The 14,777-nt window shown below is 37.6% G+C and overlaps 1 protein-coding gene across 1 annotated transcript; it reads left to right on the forward strand.

The window, feature by feature from the left end:
• The first annotated feature begins 4 nt into the window (after nt 1-4).
• Nucleotides 5-14,506, forward strand: rad17 (RAD17 checkpoint clamp loader component). Its single transcript, XM_039013818.1, has 17 exons — nt 5-174; nt 538-632; nt 732-998; nt 1,093-1,173; nt 1,508-1,688; nt 2,048-2,190; nt 2,380-2,432; nt 2,542-2,667; nt 2,817-2,886; nt 3,189-3,300; nt 3,987-4,187; nt 4,528-4,622; nt 4,696-4,842; nt 5,787-5,915; nt 6,407-6,527; nt 13,253-13,310; nt 13,436-14,506. Exons 2-17 carry the CDS (start codon nt 588-590, stop codon nt 13,725-13,727), a joined length of 2,121 nt encoding a protein of 706 aa, XP_038869746.1. The 5' UTR covers nt 5-174; nt 538-587; the 3' UTR covers nt 13,728-14,506.
• The last annotated feature ends 271 nt before the right edge of the window (nt 14,507-14,777 follow it).

Below are 14,777 nucleotides of genomic sequence, written 5' to 3' on the forward strand. Positions count from 1 at the left end.
CGTCGGTATTGCGCGCCGCGTTGGCAGAAGGACCTCAATTTTAAAGGGAAAACGCTCTCTGTTGTGGTGTTTTGAATCGACGTTTGTTATGTATTTGCGTTTCTATTACAAACGTAAGTTATAATACATGTGACTTTCAAAGTTTGGAATTACTTCAGAGGATGGCCAAGAAAGGTATGCGTACTTTGTTTCATTTATCTAGCTAGGTTTGTGCGTGAGAAGTGAAGTCTGCGTAGATAGCTAACTAACTAGCAACTTTAGCTTAACGTTACTTTGTTAACTTGTTTGACAACTAGAGTTAGCTAGACTATTCGAAACGTTGGACGTGTTAGCTACTATTGTAGCTCTGGTGACTTAATCGACCTTATTCCTACTTAGTTATGCCACGTAGATAGCTATTACTCAGTAGCAAACTCAATTCCTAGCAAACGTTAGTAAAATTGGCGCTAGGTAGCTACGTTAGCTAGCTAAGCTAGTCTGTTTTCTGCATACGTTATGATATAAGCTAATGATTGTTTTCTATTCCATCTTCCTCAGTCTTGCATTGACCAGCTGGCTCCTTTTGTCAATGTGAAGCACCACATCTTATGATGTCAAAACTTTTTCTGAGAGGAAAAGTAGCCTCTAATAAAGTGAGTTCATGGTGTGCGAGTGTGGATGTGAGTTCAAAGTAGATCGCTAACACGTTAAAAGGATGCACTGTCACTTCACTAACATCTCTCTCCCCCCAGCTGGATCGTTGGGTGGAGCCATCATTCGGTGAACACCTCGGCAATGCCAACCTCTCCCTCTCCTCAGGCATTGGAGGCGTAGCCCTCTCTGGAGGTACCTGGGTTGGCAAGGCCCGGCCGTCCAGCACCGACCCCAACAGCAGCAAACGCCTCCGTAAGAGGAGGGCAGACCCCAACGCCTCCAAGCTCCAGACCTCTACCTCCACAGAGCCTGCACAGGGGGACCAGGATGAGCCCTGGGTGGACACACACAAACCCCACTCTCAGGTAACCATCCTGGGGGAAAGACTAGACCACCAGACCCCACTGGAGTGAAGTTGTGAATTTCATCACACACTTATCTCTGTTTGGCCTTGTGTAGGCTGAACTGGCCGTCCACAAAAAGAAGATTGAAGAGGTGGAGGATTGGATGAGAGTACACGTGGACCCCAAGACTGCAAAGGTTTGGCTCTGATGTTTTTAAAGCTCAAAAGATGGCTATTGATCACTGTTATGGCACTATGCATTCATCACAGTTTTAGAGACACTTTTAGCACTTCAAATTCTGAATACTTGTGTTTTCAATTGAGAATAATACACCAAATCAAAGCTAAAACGTGGCCTACTGCTCATTTATACCAACAGCACCCCATGAAAAATCTGAATATATATATATTTGTGCACGAGCACATTTTATTGCACCACCCCACCCCAAACATTTTCCCATTTCTATGAAATCTAATCTAAACACAAGTTTTCTGAAAGCTCTCAGTACTCAAATTTTACTGTGTCCACAGGGTGGCGCTATCCTGCTGTTGACCGGTCCGTCTGGGTGTGGGAAGTCAGCTACAGTGCAGGTTCTGGCCCAGGAACTGGGCTACAGGGTGCAGGAGTGGAGCAACCCCTCCAGCCTCTCAGAGTACCGACCCAGCGCAGACCGCTCAGACCCTGACACTTACAGACAGACCTTCGACCCAGGTGAGAAAAACCTGGTGTGTATTCAGTGGTGTAAAACTTTCTGAACGTTGCAGATAGAAATTGATTGTGTGGGGCTGACATGATTCCTTATTCCACATAACAAACTATCCTATCTGTTTAGTACATTTTTGTAACGTTGCACCCTCCTAAACAGGCCCGAGGTCTGTCTGGACCAAACAGGCTAGTACCTCTATTTTGTGTTTTCCCGTTTTTGTTTTTTGTTGATCATTTGTTTTTATTGTACTGTATGTTCAAGAAGTAGACACAATAAACGTCATTGGACAAATAACAGTTGGATTGCCAGCGTACATCCAACACATAATCACATGAACTTTACCGTTTTCTTCCTTCCTCCCCAGACTCGAGGTTCAATGGTTTCTATGGCAGCTCTCAAACAGGCCTGTTCCAGGAGTTCCTTCTCAGGGCCAACAAGTACAACCGCCTGCAGATGAGCGGAGAGGGAGGGGCCTCGGACTCAGACAGGAAGCTCATACTGGTGGAGGTACAGTACACTACCTACTTAGTACTTACAGACAGTATCGTTGCCACGACAACACAGCACTTAAACGTTTACAGTAGTAAGAAAAGTTTTACGTATTTTTTTAGTTTTTTTCTTGACATTGAGTTCAACATTTGTGTATCTGGTGTTAATTTCTCTCTTTATTTCTCCCTCGCTCTTGCACGCTCTCAGGACTTTCCTAACCAGTTCTACAGGCAGCCTGGGTCCCTGCATGATATTCTGAGGTGAGCTCGTCGTGTTTTGAGGGACTCACTGTGACTGCAGAAGATATTAATACTGAGGTTTTGTTCCGTATTAATTTGTGTGTGTATGTACATGTTCCTCCTCTGTCAGGCGGTTTGTGAAGACGTGCCGGCGCCCCCTGCTGTTCATCGTGTCTGACAGTCTGAGTGGAGACAGCAGCTCCAGACTGCTGTTTCCTAAACATGTACAGGAGGAGCTGGGGGTCTGCAACATCAGGTACTTTACAGTCAACTCTGTACACTAACCCAACACACTGCCCACTGTTCCCTAAACATGTATAGGAGGAAGTGAACATTAGCAACATCAGGCAGATTGTTGACAGGTTATCTTTCTCTAACCCAGTGGCCCTCTTCTTCTGTTTCCAGTTTTAACCCTGTGGCTCCCACCAGTATGATGAAAGTTATGAGCCGGATTGTGTCTGTACAGGCAGTAAAGGTAAAACAACATGTCTTTATGTGCATGGGAGTGTATGTAGCCTAGTGGTTAGAGCATTGGGCCAGTAACGGAAAGGTTGCTGGATTGAATCCCCGAGCTGACAAGGTAAAAATCTGTCATTCTGCCCCTGAACAAGGCAGTTAACCCACTGATCCCCGGTAGGCCGTTATTGTAAATAAGAATTTGTTCTTAACTGACTTGCCTAATTAAATAAAGGTCTAATGTAAAAAATAATAATAATAATGTACGTGTGTGTGTGTGTGTGTGTGTGTGTGTGTGTGTGTGTGTGTGTCTGTCCACAGAGTGGAGGAAAGATGTGTGTTCCTGACAAGGCTGCTTTGGAACTGCTGTGTTCAGGATCCTCTGGGGACATCCGCAGTGCCATCAACAGCCTGCAGTTCTCCTGTCTCACAGGTGAGGGCGCCACACAACAGTTCAGTGGTCAGTCACCTGCTGCTCCTAATCCTGTTGACCACTGGTCTAAAATCAATGGCTTCTGAACCGTTGAGCATTGTGACACACCTAGAGCTTTTTGGTTTTTGGTTTCCTAGACACATATGGCCTAGTCCTGGACTAAGACGCATATTCAATGGAAATTATACATTTTAAAAAGCTTTTTTTAGTCTAGGACAAGGCTTAATCTGTCAGAGAAACCGGCCTCTTTAGCCAGGACCCAGACTGAATTTGTGACTGAAAGGTAATAGACTACGACAGACCAGTAGCCTACTGATAATGAACTGCTGACTGAAAGGTAATAGACCAGTAGTCTACTGATGAACTGCTGACTGAAAGGTAATAGACCAGTAGTCTACTGATGAACTGCTGACTGAAAGGTAACAGACCAGTAGTCTACTGATGATGAACTGCTGACTGAAAGGTAACAGACCAGTAGTCTATTGATTAACTGCTGACTGAAAGGTAACAAACCAGTAGTCTACTGATGAACTGCTGACTGAAAGGTAACAGACCAGTAGTCTACTGATGAACTGCTGACTGAAAGGTAATAGACCAGTAGTCTACTGATGAACTGCTGAAGTGATTCATATATTAAAGTTAGTGACCCACCTGTAAAGCTGTTCTCCACGGTTATAATCTTCCAGACCAGTCTATGAAGAAGGGGTTCTGGGCAGTGGAAAGGGGAAAGGCGACGGCGACCTCGTCGGGGAGAGCCGTTGTCAAGGCAACGCGTGGAAAGAGGAAAGCCAAAGATGCAGAGGGGCGGGACAAGGAGCAGGCGATAGGGGGGAAAGATGCCTCCCTCTTTCTCTTCAGAGCACTCGGCAAGATCCTCTACTGCAAGAGTGAGTGACGGCAGGGGAAATGGGCAGTACATGGGGCAGTACATGGTGAAAGCCTATCAGGGGAAATAGCTTTTACCTGTCCAGTGTGAACAGAATAGAGAGATGGAGAGGAAGCTTTTTCATAGCATTTAGATTCAGCAGAGATACAACATTGCGGAACATTCAGATAGAGATGTATTATAGAGAACAAACGTGCGTCTCTGACATGTAGAACAAGGAATCAGAACAGCTCTGTTCGTCACAATTGTAGCAGTAATGTTCCACAATGTTACATTGCTGGGAGGAGGGGCTCTGTTGAAGTGGATGGATTTTGATTGGCTGGTGTGTTTATGATTGACAGGGGAGAGCCCTGAGGGTTCAGAAGGTTCCCAAGGACCCAGTCTGCCTGCACATCTCTCAGAGCACCACAGAGACAGGCTACTGGTGGACCCAGAGGTACAACACAGACCAACACATAGACAGACCTAACGTGTCATCATATAACCCCCATCTCCCTCTCCCCTATCAGGCTGTAGTAGAACGCTCCCACATGTCAGGAGAGTTCTTCAGCCTGTACCTGCAACAGAATTACCTGGAGTTTTTCTCTGATGTGGAGGATGTGGCCCGGGCCTCAGAGTACCTGTCTGATGCTGACTTCCTCACTGCCGAGTGGAGCGTGAGTAGCACTAGGACTGGCCATTATGATCTAAAAATCAAACATGGCCGATTTCACGATATGTATCTCCATTTTTTGTTTCATAACATTTTCTCTAAATTTGCCTTTTGTTGTACAATTTTACAGGTCAAATAAACTGCATTTCAAACAGTCAGCAATAATCTAATGAATTCAGGGTTTGTGAAATTATACCTAGGCTAAATATAAGCCTTCCACAATCATAAGACCCACTAATAATGTAATTATTTGATAAATAGTTTAACCAGATTTTTTTGCAATAATCACTGATCTGTCTTTCAAGTCTCTGAAAATGTCCTTTTTGTAAAACAATGTTTTACCAGAACCATGCATAATACACATTCACTAATAATGAATGACTGTATGTAGCAGGTATTATAGACAATTAACACCGGTCTCATCAACATTACGCTAATCTTTATATTTCTAGTTTAGTCCATTTCAGATCTATTTGCTAGCTAACAAGACAGAGCAGTTTTAATTGTGAACACACCCTTATGTCAGTCTCTGTTTGATCAGCATGCTAGCCTGTCCACTTTGTTCAGATGTTGATGCCTTATTTCTCAGAATGACCTCGGCTTTCCCAGTTCCTTATAGAGTTGTGTTTTATCCTGATTGCACAAGTGTAGTGTGAGTGTAGTGTGAGTGTGAGTAGCACTGTTCACAAACCAATACAATTCCTGGTTTTAAAGAATAGAGAAAACACCATTGTCCAAATGTACATGACAACTTTGAGCACTTGGATGTCAAAATGTCAGGACCATAAGGACTTGGATTGGGACACTGTCTCGTAGTCAAGTTTTTCATATGACGCCCCACTGGTATCATATCACAAGCAGTGCATATGCTTATTGAGTTACTGTTGCAAAACGTTTCCCGGCTAGCAGGCAGTGTCATTGTGTGTGTGTGTGTGTGTGTGTGTGTAGTCTCGTAGCACCATGGCGGAGTACGGCTCTTCTGTCGCCACCAGAGGTCTTCTACACTCCAACTCTGGTCACGTGGCTGGCGGCTTCAGACCCCTACACAAACCCAACTGGCTATTGGTCAACAAGAAGGTAACTTTAACACGCACAAGAGCACACAAACACTTATGTACGCGCGTGCGTGTGCGCACATGCTTACACAGTCACTCACACAAACATATTCAGGCCCAAGCTCAAACCCAACTTGCTACTGGTCAAGATAAGGTGAAAGGTCAAGGTTATATATATATTTTTTTATATATTTATCCGTTATTTTACCAGGTAAGTTGACTGAGAACACGTTCTCATTTGCAGCAACGACCTGGGGAATAGTTACAGGGGAGAGGAGGGGGATGAATGAGCCAATTGTAAACTGGGGATTATTAGGTGACCGTGATGGTTGAGGGCCAGATTGGGAATTTAGCTATGAAGGGAATACTTTCACACACACATTGGGGTTGATACCAGTAACATGAGGGGACTTTCTGAAGTCCTAATGTGTGTGTGTGTGTGTGTGTGTGTGTGTGTGTGTGTGTGTGTGTGTGTGTGTGTGTGTGTGTGTGTGTGTGTGTGTGTTATTTCAGTACCGCGAGAACTGCCAGGCTGCCCAGTCTCTCTTCATCAGTTTCTGCCTGACGCCTGTTAGTCTCCAGACAGAGCTACTTCCTTACCTCGCCCAGCTCAGCAACCCCTTGAGGAATCCAGGTTAGACACACGTGACCTGCATTGCCCTACAACCTTAGAATTAAAGATTATACACACACACAATCAAAGATTATAGAAATAGATAACCAGAACAGAAACATCCTCATCTTTGTTGAACCTTTTATTTGATAGTTTCCACATGAGCCCTGTATATATACATTTCTAAAATATTCACATCTATATTAACATCTATACACATCAATATACACATCTATATTAACATATATACACATCAATATACACATCTATATTAACATCTATACACATCAATATACACATCTATATTAACATATATACACATCTATATTAACATCTATACACATCAATATACACATCTATATTAACATATATACACATCTATATTAACATATATACACATCAATATACACATCTATATTAACATCTATATTAACATATATACACATCTATATTAACATATATACACATCAATATACACATCTATATTAACATCTATACACATCTATATTAACATCTATATTAACATATATACACATCTATATTAACATATATACACATCAATATACACATCTATATTAACATCTATACACATCAATATACACATCTATATTAACATATATACACATCTATATTAACATATATACACATCTATACACATCTATATTAACATATATACACATCAATATACACATCTATATTAACATCTATATTAACATCTATACACATCTATATTAACATCTATACACATCTATATTAACATCTATACACATCAATATACACATCTATACACATCAATATACACATCTATATTAACATCTATACACATCTATATTAACATATATACACATCTATATTAACATATATACACATCTATATTAACATCTATACACATCAATATACACATCTATATTAACATCTATACACATCAATATACACATCTATATTAACATATATACACATCTATATTAACATATATACACATCTATATTAACATCTATACACATCAATATTCACATCTATATTAACATCTATATTCACATATATACACATCTATATTAACATATATACACATCTATATTACCATCTATACACATCTATATTAACATCTATACACATCTATATTAACATCTATACACATCTATATTAACATCTATACACATCTATATTAACATCTATACACATCTATATTAACATATATATACACATCTATACACATCTATATTAACATCTATACACATCTATATTAACATCTATACACATCAATATACACATCTATATTAACATCTATACACATCTATATTAACATCTATACACATCTATATTAACATATATACACATCTATATACACATCTATATTAACATATATACACATCTATATTAACATATATACACATCTATATTAACATCAATATACACATCAATATACACATCTATATTAACATCTATACACATCAATATACACATCTATATTAACATATATACACATCTATATTAACATCTATATTAACATCTATACACATCAATATACACATCTATATTAACATATATACACATCTATACACATCTATATTAACATCTATACACATCTATATTAACATCTATACACATCTATATTAACATCTATACACATCTATATTAACATCTATACACATCTATATTAACATCTATACACATCTATATTAACATATATACACATCTATATTAACATCTATACACATCTATATTAACATCTATACACATCTATATACACATCTATATTAACATATATACACATCAATATACACATCTATATTAACATCTATACACATCTATATTAACATCTATACACATCAATATACACATCTATATTAACATATATACACATCTATATTAACATATATATTAACATCTATACACATCAATATACACATCTATATTAACATATATACACATCTATACACATCTATATTAACATCTATACACATCTATATTAACATCTATACACATCTATATTAACATCTATACACATCTATATTAACATCTATACACATCTATATTAACATCTATACACATCTATATTAACATCTATACACATCTATATTAACATATATACACATCTATATTAACATCTATACACATCTATATTAACATCTATACACATCTATATACACATCTATATTAACATATATACACATCAATATACACATCTATATTAACATCTATACACATCTATATTAACATCTATACACATCAATATACACATCTATATTAACATATATACACATCAATATACATATCTATATTAACATATATACACATCTATATTAACATCTATACACATCTATATTAACATATATACACATCTATATTAACATCTATACACATCTATATTAACATATATACACATCTATATTAACATCTATATTAACATATATACACATCTATATTAACATCTATACACATCAATATACACATCTATACACATCAATATACACATCTATATTAACATATATACACATCTATATTAACATATATACACATCTATATTAACATCTATACACATCAATATACACATCTATATTAACATCTATACACATCAATATACACATCTATATTAACATATATACACATCTATATTAACATATATACACATCTATATTAACATCTATTTTAACATCTATACAGATCAATATACACATCTATATTAACATCTATACACATCTATATTAACATCTATACACATCTATATTAACATCTATACACATCTATATTAACATCTATACACATCTATATTAACATCTATACACATCTATATTAACATCTATACACATCTATATTAACATCTATACACATCTATATTAACATCTATACACATCTATATTAACATCTATACACATCAATATACACATCTATATTAACATATATACACATCAATATACACATATATATTAACATCTATACACATCTATATTAACATCTATACACATCAATATACACATCTATATTAACATATATACACATCTATACACATCTATATTAACATCTATACACATCTATATTAACATATATACACATCTATATTAACATCTATACACATCTATATTAACATATATACACATCTATATTAACATCTATACACATCTATATTAACATATATACACATCTATATTAACATATATACACATCTATATTAACATCTATACACATCTATACACATCAATATTAACATATATACACATCTATACACATCTATACACATCAATATACACATCTATATTAACATCTATACACATCAATATACACATCTATACACATCAATATACACATCTATATTAACATATATACACATCTATATTAACATATATACACATCTATATTAACATATATACACATCTATATTAACATCTATACAGATCAATATACACATCTATATTAACATCTATACACATCTATATTAACATCTATACACATCTATATTAACATCTATACACATCTATATTAACATCTATACACATCAATATACACATCTATATTAACATATATACACATCAATATACACATCTATATTAACATCTATACACATCTATATTAACATCTATACACATCAATATACACATCTATATTAACATATATACACATCAATATACACATCTATATTAACATCTATACACATCTATATTAACATCTATACACATCTATATTAACATCTATACACATCTATATTAACATCTATACACATCAATATACACATCTATATTAACATATATACACATCAATATACACATCTATATTAACATCTATACACATCTATATTAACATCTATACACATCAATATACACATCTATATTAACATATATACACATCAATATACACATCTATATTAACATCTATATTAACATATATATTAACATATATACACATCTATATTAACATCTATACACATCTATATTAACATCTATACACATCTATGTTAACATCTATACACATCTATATTAACATATATACACATCTATATACACATCTATGTTAACATCTATACACATCTATATTAACATCTATACACATCTATATACACATCTATATTAACATCTACCGGTATACACATCTATATTACCACATCTATATTAACAGCAGTACACATCTATATTCACATCAGTACACAGCGCAAAACACAATCATAGACAACAAACACATTCTTCAGTTAAAAGGTCCTCAGTCAGCCATCTGAATTTCCTTACGGCGAGTAGACAACTCGATTCAGCCACGGCCTGTTCTTTTTTTGTCTGAGCGGATGGTCAGGGGCTGCAGCATAATTCTAATAATTTGTACAATGTAAATTGACCAACTAAACCCTAAAAGAGATTGTATTTGAAAATAACAATTTCATACCTTGATTACATTGAGACACGATAACATATAAAAAATATGATTTGTGAGAGAACTTGAGAATGGATTTCCTAAATTAAACTCATTCCCGGTGACACACTTTTAGGGGCAAAAAATATCACTTGCGGGCGTTTTTGGACCTGTGGACCACCTGTTTCCAACCCATGCCCTAGATGCACACAATTTCTAACATTTTAACATTTTAGAGAGCCTTGGAGATTATTACAAAAGCGAGGTACAAAAAAAATACAAATGTAAAGCAGCTTTACCTAACTGAGTGGAGATGGACAGGATCTCAGGAGTTGGCTGTCCCTGAGACCCGGTCTGGTGTCTCAGGACGTCTGGACGTTCTAAACAGAATGTCCTTTTTATTCTTGCCTGTCCACAGCAGCAGACAGAAGAGCTCTGTCCTCCTCCTTACGAGGTTAAACACATGCAGATCACATTCAAATGAAGGACAGGGTCTGTTGTTTTGACTATGCTTATTAGTAATGCAGAGGGCAGGTGGTTTGATTTGCATCTGAAAGCCATGTCGCTCTTGAACCCGGGTTTGCTATTGCTACTAGTGTCTGACGACTAGGGGTGTGTCGTAGTCCAACAAAACCAGTATTGAATCGGATATGGGCAATTTTCCTGACATGATTATGATCAGAGTATTTTTTTTGTAATTTATCCGTGATAAAATAATAAAATATTTTCAGGTGCCAGCACGCATTGTTAAATAAAGTGTGAGGTTGTCTAAAGAGAAGGACGGGGCTGTATGTTGATCCTGCTGCTCTGATTGGTTAGAGCGAAGCTTTATTTCTCTGTCCACTCCAGGGCCTAAAATGAACCTTTTGGTCCAGCAGCAAAGGAGAATTGCTCACTAAACGGGATGTAAACAAATTTGTGCACAATATCTGAGAGAAATAAGCTTTTTGTGTGTATGGAACATTTCTGATATATTTTAATATTTTTGTTCAATATAGTAAGAAGTAATGTGGTCTATTGTTTCATTTCATTTTTTTGTGACCTTAGTCTTAACCAAAATATCACAGATGAGACAAAAATGTTCCCCTGCCCTTTAAAGGGTTTAAGGTTACCTTGGTAACGTGACTCAGACGTGTTTGTGCCTGTGAGATTGAGTCTGACCAGTAGCAGCCTTGTCTTCTCTTCCCTTGCAGTTGAAACTCAAACAGTGAAAAACGAACTAGCTTGTGACAAAACAATGTAAATAGCCATAGAAACACAAGGACAAAGTCTCACTTCAGTAGACTTTCGTTTCATGTAAATTAGACCAACTTTTATGCCTGTAAGGCAAGCAGCTCTTCTAAAATGGTATATTTCAATCCGCTCTTCACGTGCGCACAGCTCCCTGCCAGGCAGTGTTGCAGCGGGAGGTCGGATAGGATAAAGGATTCGTCGTTCTTTTATGCGATTTAATTTACCAGCTATGAAACAAAACAGCCACTGCAGCATTTATTTGACTATGAATGTGATCATACTTGACTATTTCAATTCACAAATGCTAGTGAAATGCTCACACTGTGGAGCCCTGACCACCCACCAACGTGGCTGGTGAAATAGACATCTTAACTACCAATGCCAACATCAACCCACATTTGCCAGGTGGCTGGTGTTAATTTTATGCACGGTCCACTCGTTTTGCTTCATAATTTCACCCGATCACATCTCCTCGCATGTTTTACGGTCTGATCATTTATATCGATGCTGCCTCACGTTAGCCTGGTACTATGATAAATCAAATGGTGAGGACGTTTGATACCATAGCGGGGCGATTATTAGGGACAAAATATGAGCTGCCGATGAGCATTCTGATTTAGTGACAGCAAACTGCCGCTGCAAATCGAGGACACAGACATGCACCCCTCCACGCTGCTCTTAATCTGCAGGTTTTTTGGTCTATAAACTTGCAGATGGGTGTTTTAACAACAATCTATTTAGACATATTAAAACACTTTCCGATCACGAGTATCAACCGACTATCAACTGTCAACTTACAGGTATGGCCAGGTTGGCACACCCCTACTGTCGATGTCAGTGACATGTACAATATGTCTTCATGAATATCATTGTTCTTCATTCAGTTTCCGTTTGAGGGCGTTAATCAAGGTTGCTATTATGGAAACGAGCCACCAGGCAGGTTTGATTAGCTTGCATGCTACTAAGATAACCCACCTGTAGCATGTTATGCAAGTCTAGCTTGCTAAACTAACTGGAGTATTGTGTTAGAACAGTAAAGGGGTCTCCACCTACTGGGTATGCAGGTTTTTGTTACAGCCCAGTACTAACACATCTAACTCCCTCTCCCCTTCCATGTCTCCCTGTCCCTCTCTTTCTGTCCCCCCCCCCCCCTTTCCTTCTCTGTCTCTCCCATACAGCTCAGATAGCCTTCATTCAGGACGTGGGTTGTCTTTCCCGCAGAAAGTTGCCTGGCAGGTACATCACCAATAAGTGATCTTTTACTATATTTGCACCATATTGGGAAGTTGTCTTCCATATGTTCTATGCCACTGACCTCCTTTAAAAAAAATGTGTATTCCTCTCTCTCTGCAACTGTCCAGGTTGAAACTGGAGGCTCTGACAGACAAAGACCCAGGGCTGCTGGAGTTGGACAGTGAGGAAGAGGAGGAGGGGGGGCTCGTGTCTTCATCTGTCAACCCAACCTCGGGCACCCTCTCTGGGGAGACAGGAGACGAGGGGGATCCCTCCCTAGAGCCTCTCCTACCAGGCAGCCAGGGCCCAGGGGCTGGGGGACAAGATGGAGACCTCCCTGCCTCCCAGCCTCAGCCCACTACCACCTCAGCCCTTCTGGAGGAGGACGTAGTCATAGAAGAATACGACAGTGATTTCTGATTGACAGAGCTGACACTCTAATCACAGTACAGAGACTTCTGATACATTCACCTCCCGCCTTTGTGCTTGACAGAGCCGACGTTCCAATAACAGGACTTCTAACATTGTCCGGCCCTCCTGCCTTACTTAAAAACTGTGATCACTTACAGGACAGAACAGAAGAAGTTTGCGTTCGTTGGTATTATAGGTCTGACTGTCACTGTACCTGTTATTGTTTCTTATGGTAATGACTATAGTTTTCATGTCAATGAATTTCTGGTATTATTCATTAGTGTTTTGCCTCAGTGAGTTCGGGGGGGGCAAATTCCATCCCAATTCCTGTCTGATTCCATATCTGAACAAGTGACTTATATTGAAATGGAATGGGACCTGACACAATGATTTATTTGAAACATGTATTAACAAAACACACATGACAGATGTTGTGGCTTTATTGCAGACTTTGTGTGTTTGTTAGGGTTTATTTATTTGTGTGTTTAGAGCACATATCTTTGAATATATTTAGTTTGGCTTTAGAACTGTTGAACTTGGAAGATGTGTACAGTGGTAGGTAGGCTTAATATCCCTGCCTGGCTTTTCAATTAGATTTTTCTTCATCCTTGTCTTTTTTGTAAATGACCGTGCCAAGAGTGCTTGTTACAGGTTAATGTTAAAGGTTAACATTCACCTCTAGCTTCCACTGAATCTTGAAGAAAAGATTACAAAACATTGTGGCCTCCATCTTAACTCAACGGAAGAGTAAAACAGAAAGTGAAATAAAGTATTTTGTTAAAATTGAATGTTTCCTCTGAGTACAGAAATAATGTCATCCAAGTCTCTTCCATTTATGGGCATCATATCAGAGAACCCCAATATGGCATAACAATTATCTTTAAGATACCTATAGAACTACAGCAAGCAAAGCAGTGAATAACAGTAATCATTTTAAACAACTATCAATAAATGTTTTATGTTGAGATAGATCTTATTTTACTTTATTTAACTAGGCAAGTCAGTTAAGAACAAATTCTTATTTACAATGACGGCCTAGGAACAGTGGGTTAACTGCCT

The sequence above is a fragment of the Salvelinus namaycush genome, chromosome 18 (genome assembly GCF_016432855.1).
Source record: "Salvelinus namaycush isolate Seneca chromosome 18, SaNama_1.0, whole genome shotgun sequence".
NCBI lineage: Eukaryota > Metazoa > Chordata > Actinopteri > Salmoniformes > Salmonidae > Salvelinus > Salvelinus namaycush.